The 11,922-nt window shown below is 40.7% G+C and overlaps 1 protein-coding gene across 2 annotated transcripts in view; it reads left to right on the top strand.

Annotated features, from left to right (window-relative positions):
* Window positions 1-228: 228 nt before the first annotated feature.
* Window positions 229-11,922, top strand: part of FHIP2A (FHF complex subunit HOOK interacting protein 2A) — a 31,669-nt gene continuing 19,975 nt past the window's right edge. The window contains exons 1-3 of one of the 2 annotated variants that reach the window (XM_088791847.1): window positions 229-757; window positions 7,288-7,366; window positions 11,604-11,773. In XM_088791847.1, the coding sequence (XP_088647973.1) occupies window positions 713-757; window positions 7,288-7,366; window positions 11,604-11,773 (294 nt within the window). In that variant the 5' untranslated portion in view covers window positions 229-712. The remainder of the gene's footprint in view (window positions 758-7,287; window positions 7,367-11,603; window positions 11,774-11,922) is intronic. The other variant, XM_088791846.1, reaches the window with a different exon arrangement.

The following is an 11,922-nucleotide window of genomic DNA, read 5'->3' as shown; positions in this document are numbered from 1 at the left end:
AATGCTTAGCATTTAAATCCACGGTCCACTTTGCCTTAGGAATACTGTGCTTTTTCTTAACCGGTCTTCCAAATGTGCCTTTAAAAGACGGACCTCTGGCTGTCACATACATATATGGCTACGTTTCCCTACAAAATGGGCACGTTACTTCCACTGCAAACAAAGCTGTGTGAGACTGGCTGAATTTTGAAAACGTAAGGATGACTGTGTCTGAGGCGCCCCGAAGCCAGGAGAGGGCGGTGGCCGCGCTCGGGTCGGCTGCCTCCTCCGGCCGCGGCCTCCCCGCGCCTCTCCCGCCCGCGCGGCGTCAGGCGGCGGGGCCGCAGGGCAGGCCTGGCCCAGGCCTCCCCGGGTCGCGGCGGCGCCCCCTGCAGGCCGCGGCGGGAAACGCAGGCGGAAGGAACCGGACCCCGGCTGCCACCGTGTCTCAGCCCCAGCCGCCGCCGCCGCCGCCGCCGCGTCGCGGGGCCGGAGTCCGCGCGCAACGCTCCGCTCACCGCCCGCCACGTCGCCGCGCCCGCCCGAGCCGCCGCGCCGCCCGCGCACACCTGAAGCGGCCGGGCCTGGCCTGCGTCGGCCCTCTGCTCGTCCTCCCCGCTCCGCACCGGCCTTCACTCTGGAGCGGCCCCGGCAGCCGCAGCAGGGGCGGCGGCGGCGAATCGAGGAGCTCTCTAGGTCGTCCCGGGAGAGGCTGCTGCAGTCCCGGGACAAGATGTTCTCCAAGTTCACCTCCATCTTGCAGCACGCCGTGGAGGCGGTAAGGCCGCGGGCTGCGGGCGCATGACAGCCGGGGGATGGCGGCGGCCTACGCTCCCTGCCGGCCCGGGAGAGCCGCCGGCCTTGGCCCGGCCCTCGGCGGCCCCGGCTCCCCCGAGAGGCGAGGCCCGGGGCGGGCAGTGCGGGGTCATCGGGGCCTCGGGCCTGGCTCTGAGCCGACCCCGTCCTCTCCTTCCTTCCGGGGGCCGGCGGGGTCCCATCCCCTGCCTCAGGAGGGTGGGCAGGGGTGCCCGGGAAGGACCGGCCCTCCCGGCCGGGGTCGGTGGTCGCCTGATTCCTCTAATGGGGACAGGCGAGGAGGGGAGCACCTGGTGGAGCCACTGGGAGCGCCCCCGGACTCCATGACCGTTAACCTTCGCCAGCAAAAAGTGATCAGCCTTGAGCAAGACAAAAGAAAGAGCCAAACACTGCTCCGGCTCGGGTTTTGTTTTGTTTGGGGGCAGTGTGTGTGTGTGTGTGTGTGAGTGAGTGTGTATGTGTGTGTGTGAGTGTGTGTGTGTGTTGGGGGGGGGGGTCAGCCCGAAGGTGTGCTCCCACCTTGGGGCGAGTTTGGCGAGGACGCAGCCCACCCGACCCAGGTTCGCAATCTCGCTGGCTTGTGCTTTCGCAGGCCGTGGGCCGAACTCAGGTGGACCTTATTGATTGATGTGAAATAACTAGGAGTTTGGAAGGGTCTAATCGAGTGTGGTTTAGGCAGCCCCCGAGCCCGCACGGAGCCACCCAGACCATCTGTTTCCTTTCCTGCCTTGTCTTCCTGGACGCTCAGCGTTTATGCTGTAATTATACTCTCCTTTGAGGATTTTAGACCCCAGCATAGACACACGTTATTCAAATATAATAACAGACTAATACAAGAGAAGGAACTAAAAATGTCTTGCTGCTGTTTTCATAAGAGGGTCTCGTTGCTTTGCTTTACTCTGGGAGAATTGTCCAAATTGAGAAGTGCATCTTGTGAAGCAACTTATTACTTTGCTCATTTTTAAAATGTCATTCTCTTTTCTGGGTTCAGAATCTGTGATAAGAGCACATTAAAATCACACAACTTTTTTTTTTTTTTAAACCAACTACAGTAGAACAATTTTTATGGCCACATAACAAAAATAAAACGGATTTTTAAAATTCAGTAATAGAAACAAACTTCAGTACAGTTGTTATTTTAAGTGTTAGGTGAGAAATGTTTAAAAATCATTTCAGCTCTCCTACAATTTCTTGGGAAATCGTGTGTGTCAAATCAAGAAAGACGAGGTGTTGGTGAATGAAGAGCAGTATTACCCCATAAGGGAGCTGACAGGTTTAGATTCTGAGACAACTTAATTTTCCTTTTTTGCTTATACGCAGTCGACAGCATCTTTATGTTAAAATAATTTAAAATTTATAAAAACGGTGACATTTACGTTTTATACTATTCCTTAGCAGAATACCAGGAATCATTTAATTGTAAATATTGACTATAGCTTAATATTAAGATAACTGGGAATAAAAATTTATTACGTTATTTATATTCTCTACCTATCAGGCTGATAGTTACAGAAATAAGTACTTAGGAAAAAATGGCTTTCTTGGTCTCCCAGTAAAAACTAGTTTTTTGTCCCTGAGGCCTATGTTTTCTGTCCTCATTATCTTTTTATGATGTATATATTAGCATCTGCCAAATTATCCACATGAATTAATTGTCTGACTCTGGTTCTGTCTACTTTGCTGAGGTTAATTAGTGAGAAAGTTAAGAGTGGATTATATTCACCCAGTCCTTGGAACTAATGCATTGTATATATCTAATGTTTAGAAAAGTACTGTTTTTATTTGCTTAGAGTTAATGTTTTCAGCTGTGCTACTTCCCAGTTTCCCTTGACAGGAGGTTAAAATCTTATGACAAAATGTTGGTGTACTTATTTTTTTCTTTTAACGTATCTGTTGGGCATGAACTCGTGTAATTTTAAGTAAGCCGTCTTTTTTGTATTTGAGGAATATTTTTTTTAGCCCAAGATTGATTTCCATTTATGCAATTCTATTTATTTATTGGCTCAAAATTTTTTCTACAAACCAATCTTACCATCCTCAGTTGTTTTCATTAGCTTTTCTCTGTACTCCTTTTAATTTGTATGCTCAATTGGCATTTTCTGATACAATGTTACAATGAACAATTACCAGTATTATACAGAGACTGGAGATAATCCTGTATGCAGATACTGATAAGACCTTTTTCAGTTGTGTAGATGTATGAGTCTGTCATGTTTTCCCAACCATTTTGGTATTATTACGTTTCAGGTTTCTTTATTCAATTGGATCAGCCTTCAAATGGTTTTTTAGGGTTGACCAGATACATATTCATTTAAGTGAGATTTAAGGGTAGAGTTTTCCTTATTGTTTAATTAATAGTGTCTCTTCACTTCCTGTTAACTACTTACAAGAAAAAAATAAGATGTTTTCAAAGATTAGTATCTGAAAATGTGTTGTGAAGCTGACAGACTGCATTTTCAGTTTAGGAGAGAAAGTTAAAAACAAAACCTGTAATGTAATTCTTGCCTCCCTTTTCAGAAATGACAGTCTTCCCTCAGTGTAGACAAGATTGGCCAGTAAGAGTTATGAAATGAATCTGCTCTGTTAGTTGCCACATGTCACAAATCTGAAATCAGGCCTCTGTTGTTGTTAGTTCTGAGATTGGACTGGATCCTGAGTACAACTTCTCCAAAGGGTAAATAAAACATCTTCCATTTAGTAATTCAGTATTTGTTGAGGGCTTAGTCTGTGCTAGGTAATCTGCCAGGACTGGTTCCTTTTAAATTCCAGCCAGTTCCACCCTTTGAGGGCAGACTTACTCCAAGAGGATAAAGGGCAGTGTCAGGAAAGAAAGTTTTATCCATTTTAACTAATTAATTCAGTTGAAGTCATCTTTCGGAATTGGAATGTTTTCCTTTCAAATTATAGTTAAGAGGTAATGATGATTGTTGGGACGAGTGACTCTCTCCAAAACTACTCTTCCCGGGGGGAGTAAAACCTCAAACCAAGCATATGTTGTGTTTTCTTAAGTGTGTTCTTGTCCAATAAGTGACCTCTAACTTCAGTCCTTCAATCATTCAGCAAATGTTCAATGAGCCCACCGGGTGATCATGGCACCATGCAAGGAAAGCAATGTATGCCTGTGTCCTTGCTCACGGTGCTTACAGTCTAATTTGGGAGACAAAAACAAATAAATACACAAGTTAAAGTATAAACAACGCACAAGAGTGTGGCTGAGTCCCTCCAGCCAAACAGCATGGCTTCCAGTCCCTAGCTCATAGAACTGTTGTGAAAGTTAAAAGGAGATTATGTACAAGAAGTGCACCGGGCACACAATAAGTGCTCAGTAAATGTTAACCATTATTTCTATTATTTGGATGATTGTTCGGCCAGTGAGCGCTGAAGGAGGAGCAAGCATTTAGGATTGAAGTAGTTGGAGCATGCTCTCTGGAGGAAGTGAGACTAGAGTCGCCTTGGGAGAGAGGCAGAGAAGGTAGGATGGGCTTTAGGAAAGTTGTGGGGAGGAGGAAGTATTTTAAAAGATCTACGGGTGGAATGTTCATGATACACGCGAGACAGTAAGCAGACATGGCTTTGAGATCATTGGTTCTCGTCTGAATTATCAGTGTGCATCCTTTTGTGTGGTAGGCATTCTGAAGACAGTCCAGGCTTCTTGTTCCAAGTAGTGTTTCCTTGGGCAAGTCAGTTGCCTGGCTTTGGGTCTTCACAGGAGTTTGGGAAAAATAGGAGTTTGCTGTAAGAATTTAAGGCTACACAGTAAGTATAAGTTTTATAGCGCTGTGCTTGGCACCTAACTACTTACTAAATGATAGCAACTGCTGTGTCGTTTGTTTATTCAGTCAATAAATGTCACTGAATGGCTACTATATGCCATCACTGAGTTGGAAACTGGGGATTCAGTGCTGAAAAAGATGACACAATCCCAGCCCTCCTAGAGTTTACAAGCTGGTGGAGAAGATGGATAATTCAACAATTACAAATATGGAGTGAGGGCTCGGAGAGGGAGTGGACTGGTAGAGGGTGCCACAAGCGTGTGTGGAAAAGACTGGATCCTAGGCAGGAAGTCTGGGAAGGCTTCCCAGAGAAAGCAATGTCCAAGTTAGGCATTTCTGTCAACTTTTGGTTAAGATAGTGATTGCATGAATTTCCAAAAATTTAACCTCCATATGTAAAAAGTTAACTCAAATTAGAATGCCTCTCATGCTGATTCACACATCTCTTCCCCCCTTTTTTTGTTTTACCCAGAGCATATATGTTTTCATGCAATGAAAAAGCAGGTCATTTGCATGTTAGAATTAGTAATGCAAGAAGCAAGTCTACCAGGAAATTTTACAGAAAGAAGGAAATGTATTCATGTTTGAACAAGATGACTGCTAAACTAAGTTATTAGCAAATTAGAACTGTTTAACAGTGTACTTGAATACGTTTTTTTCTTTAAATCGAATTCCTGGGAGAGAGAAATTCAGAAGTAAGCAGTACCATCTTGCTTTGGATTTGACTGTAATGGCCAAGGTCCTGACACAAATGCTGTAAGACCTCTGATTTAGCTAATTAATCTGGAAATAGGGTTAAATCACACGCTTAAAATAATTTGGAGCAAGGATGCTGTAATTCCTTATAGACCCAGGAGGTTCCCTTGGAAAAATTTAGCAAATCACAACATTTATACTTAAGAAACTAGGTACATTTCTTGAAACACCAAATTTCATTTGGGCTTGTCCCAAATGTTATTACATTTAACTATATAAAGTTTATACATTAAAAAAAAAACAGGTCTAAAAAGCAAGAGAAATTTTGTTTTGAAGAAGATTCTAAGAACAAGTAGCTAATTAAAACATTTTTTTAAAATTAAAATTTATTGGGGTGATAATGGTTAGTAAAATATACAATTCTGTAATACATCATCTATGTATCACATTGTGTGTTCACCACCTGGAGTCAGTTCTCCTTCCATCACCATATATTTGACCCCATTTACCCTCTTCTGCCATCCCCTCCCTCCTTACCCTCTGGTAACCACTAAACTATTATTGTCTGTGTCTATGAGTTTTTAAAACAGATTTTTTTTTTAATCTGAAAATTTTAGGAAGATTATTTTCCCAAGTTAACACTTCCATTTTATTTTTCTTTTTAATTTTTCTCGCAGTCTTCCACAAGTAATTTCTCTCCCCATGTTCTTGAAGTATAGTGATCCCAAAGGTTGTAACTTCTTTGTTAAAGATCTTTAAGTCTTTTTTAAAATTTTCATAGCATTCTACTTGAAAATGAGATGAATACTTACGTGCTCTTAAGCCAGTTTTATTCAGAGTGATACGAATAGGCAAGGACAGAGAAGAGCCAGCGTGAAGAGGATGATGGCTCATAAACTGTCAGGTCCGTAGTTTTCTTAAGTGCATTTCATCTTCTGAATTGAGGCATGTAAGGCATCTATGACCAGTGTTTATAATTTGCCCAATAGTTTGGAAATTGTGTGACAGGGTTTTGAACTTTGAGTTCTCTGCTGGACACCCCAAGAAATCAAAATGGAACAAGGAGAAATAGACAGGAGTAACATGACCTCTTAGTCACCTGTTTAGAGGAAGCATATGAAATTGGAAGATCACTCTGCCGTAGTTCAGGTTCCCAGAATAGAAACCTAGTTGTTCTTAGGGAAGCTGGGTCAACGCCATACTTTCTGACCAAATTTATCGACGGTACCAGGACTGGGGGCACGTTCTCTCACTCACTCTTTAAGGAAGGGAAAATGTTGTGGAAGGTGCAGCCAAGTCTTTTTCTATCCATTTAACACACATTTGAAATACTTATAGGTTTGCTGAAGGGATATAATTTTGGTCTTAAACTTCTGAAGTGAATTTCAAAGTGAAAATGTACAACATTTTTGACTTTGTGGACGCTTTAAATTGGTAGTGTCTTGTTCACACAGTTGTTATGCTGAAAATATGCACTGTCAAGGGCTTAAAAATAAGAGGTTTATATCTGTATGTCACTGAAAGTAGGAAACAGTTTCAATTTGACTGGGGTTGACTTTGGTATATGTTCTAGTAGTGGTGATGTGTAACTGATTAACGTAGCAGCCTTTTATGTTTTGCATTTCAAAGTCCTGGGTACAAAGATCTCTGGTTATTGATCAATTATTTCATTTTACTGATACTTTAGTAATAGAATATTGTGTGTCTTCATTTGACAGTTACTTTTGAATCCATATGTAGTTACTAGTTTCAGGGGAGGGGGGGGAGAAACCCAAATTCTATAGTTTAATAATAATGTTGATATATGTGTTTTTCCTCTTTCTTAATAAGTCATGTTTACTTTCTTAGATTTGACTCATTTTGTTTCTCTTTGATATCTGACATATGGAAGCAAATTAAAGCTCACCCCTCATTTTTATGTTGCTTTTGCATCATTAGTAGACACATAAAGTAATACATACTTTATGAGAAACTTTTAATGCCATTTTCTTAATTGTTGTGGTCTTTTTGTGTGTTTTTGTAGCTGGCACCTTCTCTTCCTTTGCAAGAAGATTTCGTGTATCACTGGAAGGCAATTACCCATTACTACATAGAGACTTCAGGTAAGAAAGAATGCTAATGTTAATTGAACAGAAATTTATGGAATACTAAAATATATTTCAAATTAGTTTTCAAAGTTATTTTATGTTCAAATTTATAAACAATTCATTTTACTGTTAATTCCTCTTTTAGATTCCTTAGAAATGTATATCGATTGAGCACCTGCTATGTGTAGGCATTGTTCTAGGAACTGGGGGATAGAACAATCAAACAGACAAAATCCATACAGAACTAATATATTGATTGGAGGGAGCAATCAATAAGTAGACACATACATATAGTGTGTCAGATGATAAGTGTGAAGGAGAAAATGAAGCAGGCTAAGGGGGATAGACGTGTATGCTCGGGCGTGGGAGGTAGTTGGCTATTATAGGCTAGAGAAAACCTCATTGCCTGAGGTGACTTCTGAGCCAAAGTCTGAGGCGAGAGGAAGCAACTCGGCGGGCATCTGGGGGGAAAGTTCCAGGAAGAGGACCAAGTACACAATCCCTGAGGCTGGATCATGCAGCATGCTCGGCGTATTCTTAGAACTATGAGGAAGCCAGCCTACCTAGAGCGAAAGTGACCAAGGAGAAAAGTGGTAGGACATGACAGGTGGGGGTACAGAGTCTCACAGGGCCTTGGAAGCCATTGGAAGGGCTTTGGCTTTTACTCTAAGGTGGGAAGCCATTAGATGATTGTGAGTAGAGGTGTAACAAAATCTGTTTTTAAGGGATCACTTTGGCTTCTGTGAAAATTCAGTTTGAAGGGATGCCGAGGTGAAGCTGGCAGAACAGGTAGGGGACTGCTGCAGTGAATTGAGAGGTGATGGTGGCTTAGACCACGGTGGAGGTGCTAAGAGCTGACTGTATTCTGTGTATATTTTGAAAGGAACTTTGTTGATGGAGTGGATATTGGGCGTGACAGAATAAAAGTCAAGGATAACTCCCAAGTTTTCGGCTTAGGCAGTTGGAAAAATAGATGGGCCACTTACTGAGAATGGGAGAGAGACTGCAGGAGGAGCAGGTTTGTAAGAGACTTCGATGTATTAAGTTTGAGACGCCTATTATCTATCCAGTTGGGTATGCAAGTAGACAGCTGGAAATAGGCATCTGCAGTTCTGGGTAGCGGTCTAAACTAGAGCTATGAAATTAAGAGTCATCACACGTAAGGAGGGTTTAAAGCCATGAGACTGGATGCGATTATCTAGGGAGTAAGGCTAGATGGAAGAGAGAAGGTATTCGGGAACTGAGCCCTTGGGCTCCATGTTTAGAAGTTAGGAAGATGGGACTAATAGCAAAGGAAACCTTGCTTTTGCCAGTGAGGTAGAAGGCAACCCTGAGAAAAGGGAGTTAGAAGCTGGGTACATGGCTTTCTTGAGGAGTGTTAGTGTAAAGGGGAACTGAGCAATGGAGCAGCAGCTGGAGGGAGATACGGCATCAAGAGAGCGTTATTTTTTTTTTTAAAGGTGGAGAATATTGTGATTTATTATTTGATAGGAATGATCTAGTGCAGAGGGAAAGGTGGGTACAAGAGTCAGACAGGATAATTTCTGAGCAGTAGCAGTAAGTAGGCAAGGCGGGGGGGCATCTAGTGCACAGGTGTGGGCTTAGTCTTAAATAGGTGTGTGGACAGTAGTTCATCCATAAACGTAAGGTAGAAAGCAGAACATATGGGAATAAATGCAGGAAGGGGTAGATGTGGTATAGGAAGTCTTCGGAAATTATCTTCTGGTTGCTTCTATTTTTCTCAGTGACTAGGAATGATGGAGACTGAATATGGGGGAATGTGAATAAATTAGGTCAAGGGTTGTCTAACTTTTTCTATGAAGGGCCAGATAGTAAAAAATTTAGGCCTTGTAGGCCATGGTCTCTGTTGCAGCTACTCAGTTCTGTTGCTTTAGTGCCAAAGCAACCATCAATAATACATTAAAAAATAATCATAATAATAAACATTCCTTTGTTCCAGTACAGCTTTATTTATAAAAACAGGTGGCAAGGCTGGATTTGTCCCGTGGGCAAAGTTTGGCAACCTCTGAAAGAGGGAAATCCTACATAGCACTAATGGGCTCCCTTGAGGGATGTGTAGGTAAACACTAGTGGATATGCAGATTGGGCACGTGTCATTTAACTGAAAGGAAATATAAAAAACATGATAATGGTTGATTGGCAAGCTGATGGGGTCAGGGGTGAGTCATCTTTAAAAGAAAAAAACCCTTTCTATTTGTGCAATGAATAACTTTCAGACTATGTATATATGTGTATGTATAGTCTGATTTACATATATATATACTTGTAAATTTAAAATGTAATTTCTAACTTCGCTTGGATGTTGAGACAGCAGATCTGCAGAAAAATTTCTTGAGAGGAAACTTTTTCAAATAACTGCTCTTAGACCTTGTGAATTTTTCGCACCTCCGTGGCTGTAAGAAAATGCTTTGAAGGAAAGGCTTTAAGATATTGCTTTAAATAATGTTTTTTATTTTGCAGTCTGGCAGCAGAAACAATTGCGTACACTACAATAAAGTAGGGGATGAATAAGTCTGTCAGGCAGAGAAAGGGAACAAAGACGGGAGACAGGAGGAGGCAGTGTCCCACCTGGGTTTTGAAGGAATGGGTAGGAGTTTACGAGGCAGAAGAGGAGGCAAAGGCATTTCAGGTAGAAGGAATAGCCTGTGCAAAGGCACGGAGGTCTAAATGTAGCTTAGGAGCTAGGATTTTAGTCCTACTACATCAAATTTACAGTTCATTTATTTCTCAATTTAAAAAGTCTTTCTGGTCGTTTTTCTTCATAAATAACTGTAATCAAACCATGCTTGAATATTCAGTCTTTCCTGGAGTATTTATATAAAGTCTGCTATTATAGGGGAAAAAACATATAAAAAAATAAATTTCAGGTACACATACAAATTATTTTTTATTAGCATTAGGCTGCTCATTTTAGAAGAACATGCAATGAGGCATCATAAGTTAACATTTCTTGAATTCTTACCACGTATGTGCTAAGGCCCTGGGCTTCACACACGTTATTTCATTGAAATCATACAACAGCACTTACTGATTTTGATTAGCTTGATTTTACAGGTGTTGGTGACTGACGTTTAAATAGTTTACCAAAATCATGCAGCTAAAAGTGGATTTGAATTAAATTGTCTAACTCCAGATCTCATCCTTTTAAAAACTTGCCATACTATAGCAAATTTGATACATAAGTCCTCCTGGGAGACAACGGAGACTTTTGTCTTTCCATTGTTTTCTCCATAAGGCTTAGTATTACGATTTTCTCTTTCTGTGTTTAAATATATGCATGTGCGTATATATAGACAAAGTGACGTGTCATCAAATACATAGCATACCAGGATCGTGTTGTATTAATACAAACTATAGAAGTACTAAGTAAAGGATAATAGAGATATAAGTAAGAACTTGGCATTTCTGAATGTATTTTCTTGGCATTTCTGAATGTATTTTGCATGTAAACATTGTATGAAACTTCACATTTTATTAAGAGTACTGTAAGCTTTGTACAATAAGGATATGCTGATAAAGCCATGTGATTTTTGAGTCCAACTGTGATACATAAAAAGTATCAATTAAATTTTATTTTTAAAAATCTGTAATATTTAATAAGAGTTCTCCTGAGAAACAGCCTCGAGTTTGGGAATAACTGTCTGTTAATGAGAGGAGATGTCAGGAATTTTTCATGGAGCATTTTTCTTTGGGCTCCTCATGTTTTCATATATGGAGGTGAATTGGAGGCATTAAGTGTCTGACTTCCCAATATTAAGAAGTAATGCAGTAGCAATGAAAACTAGAACCTGTCCTCGCCACGTTTTCTAGGTTATTCAGCTTCACGTTCAAGGCCAACCTGTTTCTATATAAAGATACTTAAAATTCAGACTTTCTGAGCTGGCTAATTGAAAAAAATCTTTAAATTACAAGTGTGTACAAAATTCTGATATTACATGTACTTTTCCAGATCATGTTTCCATTTCCCCCAAAAATGGCTTTTACTTGTAAATTATTATGCATGAAAATTAGTGTATAGAATATATTTCAGAATATTGATTCATTTTTTGAATCAGATGGCAAAAGCAGCATCTAAATTCTAGCAAAGGTAATTATACCATAAGTATAAACCTCACTTAAGTTTGTAGTTCAGATTTCCCTCAGTTTGAATAGGAATAGGGAAACATAAAGAGTATTTTAGGTACAAATAATGCAGTTTAAAAATGTTTGATGAATGTCTTTTCTGGTTTAGATGACAAAGCTCCAGTCACAGACACAAATATTCCATCTCATCTGGAACAGATGTTAGATATATTGGTACAAGAAGAGAAAGAACGAGAATTTGGAGAGACAGGGCCATGTATGGAGTATTTGCTTCATCACAAGATCTTGGAAACATTATATACCTTGGGGAAAGCTGATGTAAGTTCCCAATCTGCATCATGTTTTTGGGCATGTAATACATGCATTTGTGTCTTAGAGATAAAGAAGCTGCCAAGTACTAAATTTAATTTACAGAGGTATGTATTAAGCATGATAGGATTTAAGTCAGTATTATGGAAAAAAAAAAT

This window comes from Rhinolophus sinicus, chromosome 15 (genome assembly GCF_057876585.1).
Source record: "Rhinolophus sinicus isolate RSI-liver-muscle chromosome 15, RSI-T2T, whole genome shotgun sequence".
Lineage (NCBI taxonomy): Eukaryota > Metazoa > Chordata > Mammalia > Chiroptera > Rhinolophidae > Rhinolophus > Rhinolophus sinicus.
Note: the sequence above shows the minus strand (reverse complement) of the source record. Positions and strands in the feature narration are given on the sequence as shown.